We start from the raw sequence: 3,301 nt of genomic DNA, 5'->3' as shown, positions 1-3,301 counted from the left end.
GATAGCACTATTCTTGGTTTTTGCTTCTCGCTACCAATTGATCACAATGTTATCTAGCAAATCTTAAGTTACAAGGAAAGGAACCTTGACAACAAAGCAACAAAAAAATACATTTTCCTCTTCAAGAAAAGAGTACAAATCTCAAAAGCATGCTCCAAAAAACAACGAAACGATTATGCAAATGGAGCTAAATTCTTTCGGACATGTGGACCATATTATTACACTATTGAAGCTGGTTAATTAGCAAACACTCAGAGGGACAGGTATATAACAACCTTTGTACAAGACGCTTGAAATTGGTTGCTAGAAGATGAAGGGTGTCAGTTTTTAGTCTCTCTATGATCTTATGAGTTTTGCAATGGAGATTACAAGAATAGAAGCATTGTTTCGCTCTATAGTAACAAATGAAGTGATTTGATAGTATTTTTTTAAAATCTCTCTACAGTATGCTTTTCAGGGAAGTGTAGTCTATGAATTTTTTTTTTGAGAGGTTTGAATACAACTTAAACTAGATTTTACAAATTAAACTATCTACTAACATAATATGGTTGAGTGAGTGACCGTTTACACGTGTCACGTTCTGCGAGATGAAGGCTATAAGCCAAAAGTGGGGGAGCAAAAAAGACAGAGAGAGCTAAGGGGGAGCAAAGGAGAGAGAGAGAGAGGCCGGCCATACTCGTATTTTTTAAAGCTATGTTTACACTATTTTCTTACAAAATCCAACCAGCATGTTCCTTTTCACTCTCCTCTCAACCGGCTCTCTTGAATTTTTAACCGGCTCAACGGCTAAGCTGAGACACACTTTTCCCGAACATTGAATGTACTGTGGAGCAGGGGCTTGAGAGCAGTAGTTTAGCAAGATCTGTTACTCAAAGATGTATACACCGAGATTGAACTCAAGATCTCTTGTCAAGTGGGGGAGGGAGGGGGGCATGTTTTGAGAAGGGCACCTTCAATGGTGACGCCGGGCCCGAAGGCGATGGCGAGGCCCCAGTTGGGGACGTGGAGGCTGGCCTGGGCGTGGTGGAGGAGGGACGCGGGCGAGGCGGCGGCGGAGCGTCGAAGCTCGTCCAGGACAAAGAGCACAGTGGAGGCCGAGATGTTGCCGTAGTTCTTGAGAATGAGGCGGCTGGCCGCCAGCTTGTCTGGCCGCAGCTGCAGCGCCTGCTCCACCGCGCTCAGAATGGCCGGCCCCCCAGAGTGCACTGCCCAGAACACATCGTTGAAACCCGGCTTCCCCGGTGCGTTCTCCAACGCCCCCTTGCAGAACTCCCCCACGTGCTGCGCCACCAGCCCTGGTAGTGTCTTGTCCAAATAGAATTGCAGCCCTTCCAGCTTTAATGTCCCCTCTATTACCTTCTCTGAATCCGGCGCCAATACCTCCCCCGCCCATCGTATCTCAAACAGAGGTCGCTCCACGCACGGTTGTGGTTTTGCCCCCACTATCACCCCTACATCCCCCACATATACAGAGACACAATTTTAGGGTATAATTTCAGAGACACAATGTTAGGGTTTGATTTTACATACACACAGACACAATTTTAGAGATTAATCACCTGATGCACCATCCCCGAACAACGCCGTCCCCACCAGATCATACGGGAACTTCTCATTCGGTGCTCGGAATGTCGGGGCTGCCAGCTCGCTGCAACATATCAGAATCCGTGAGTCCGGATTGTTCTCCGCCAGATCCTTAGCCACCCGTAGCGCTGTGATGCCCGCGTAGCACCCCAACATGTAGAGCATCACGCGCTTTACATCGGGGCGCAGGCGGAGTGATTTGGTGAGCATGACATCTGCCCCTGGGATGGCTACCCCTGTCAGAGTGGCCACCACCAAGTGGGTGATCTCGGAGACCGGGTGGCCCCACTCCTCAATAGCTGCTATGGCCGCTTCATGGGCGAGCTTGGGCACCTCTTTTGCAAAAATGGCATTCCTTTGCTCCAGGCTAGGCTGCCCGGGAGTGTAGAACTCTGGATGCTCTTTAAGAAGTTCCTCCGTTAGGATAGAGTACCTTGTCTCGATGCCTGACCTGTCGCCTGCAGAAATGCACAACGAGGTAAGCCAATGAGAATGAGCACATAGGATTTCATGAATTGTATGTGCTAGCATATTGGGCCAATCAATTTTGCGCTTAATTTTTGAAAACTTTGCAACATTGAGCATCATGCAGTAGGATAGACACATGATCTGCATCAAACTTTTCGAAAGTAGGCGATCGCCTCATCACTCCGGACGGCTAGTCATGCTCTTATGCTTTGTAATTGACAGGAATGAACAACACACTTCAACAACAAGAAATGGGGAAAAGTTCAAATCCCAATTGAGGACTTACAGATGCGCTGCATTTTCTGTTTGAGCTCATGTTTTTCCATGCAGTTTGTGACATTGAAGTACCAATCAGTATATGTGGATTGGGTGATGCGGTTGGGCGGGGTGGCTCTGCCCATTGCGAGGATGCAAGCGCACGGCTTTTCAGGGGCCGGCAGAAAAACATGGCCATTACCATGGGCATCAGATGAGGAGGAGGGGGGTGGTTCCACCCATGTGGGCCTGTCTTCCGGCGCAGAGAATGATGATGATGCGGGCACCTGTGAACTGGGTTGCTCTATCCATGTTGGGCATATCGGCGGCGGCATGGCGGGAACCTCTTCTGCCTGTAACCCCTCTCTTCTTCCCTAGGATGCGACCTCCACGGTCTCTAGAAACATTCTCTCTGCCTTTTCAAGCACCCAGCTGATTGCAAGGAGTGGAAGCTCTGCTGTAATGAAGCCTTTCTGGATGTTGGTAAGGCAGGAGGCGGGGCCAGCTCAGCAGAAACCAGAGCCCGTGCTTTGCTGCGATTCGCTCACAAACCCCTGCATCAAAGGACGAAGCAAACCTTCCTTAACCTTCGCTTAATCCCTCCCTTTTTCGAAGTGAAAGTGGGGATTTAGTGGCCACGTTCGGATTTCCTGCTAGGGTTTTAGGAATTTCTGTAAATAGCAAACATTCTTCCCCTACTCCCCCCACTCCCCCCGGCCCCGGGTGCAAGTCGCGACCCGCCTGTAATGAATGGCAGCTTATTAGCTGGGTTTCCCCTTCTCCCATCGTCTTATCAATTTTATAGCTGTTTTCGCGGCGACCAGTCCTCTCTCTCTCTCTCTCTCTTTAGAATCTTCTCTCTCTGTCTGTGTGGCGCCATGACCCGTCCTCTCCAGGCTCTCAACATTAGCTCTCGCTCTCCCGCTCCCGCTCATGCAGTAAATTATTCTTCTCTTATCCAACTTTCTTTCCAAGAGGACGATTGTCTTACTCC

The 3,301-nt window shown here is 49.2% G+C and overlaps 1 protein-coding gene across 1 annotated transcript; it reads right to left on the bottom strand.

The window, feature by feature from the left end:
* Window positions 1–398: 398 nt before the first annotated feature.
* Window positions 399–3,057, bottom strand: LOC147456879 (chalcone synthase 7-like). Its single transcript, XM_086511983.1, has 3 exons — window positions 2,339–3,057; window positions 1,560–2,042; window positions 399–1,451 (listed from the first exon to the last, which is right to left on the bottom strand). The coding sequence occupies exons 1-3, from the start codon at window positions 2,640–2,642 to the stop codon at window positions 910–912; spliced, it is 1,329 nt and encodes a 442-aa protein (XP_086368109.1). The 5' UTR covers window positions 2,643–3,057; the 3' UTR covers window positions 399–909.
* Between the last annotated feature and the right edge of the window lie 244 nt (window positions 3,058–3,301).

This window comes from Adiantum capillus-veneris, chromosome 5, assembly GCF_014529385.1.
Source record: "Adiantum capillus-veneris isolate H3 chromosome 5, ASM1452938v2, whole genome shotgun sequence".
NCBI lineage: Eukaryota > Viridiplantae > Streptophyta > Polypodiopsida > Polypodiales > Pteridaceae > Adiantum > Adiantum capillus-veneris.
The sequence above is the reverse complement of the archived record's forward strand: the minus strand, read 5'-3'. Positions and strand labels throughout refer to the sequence as shown.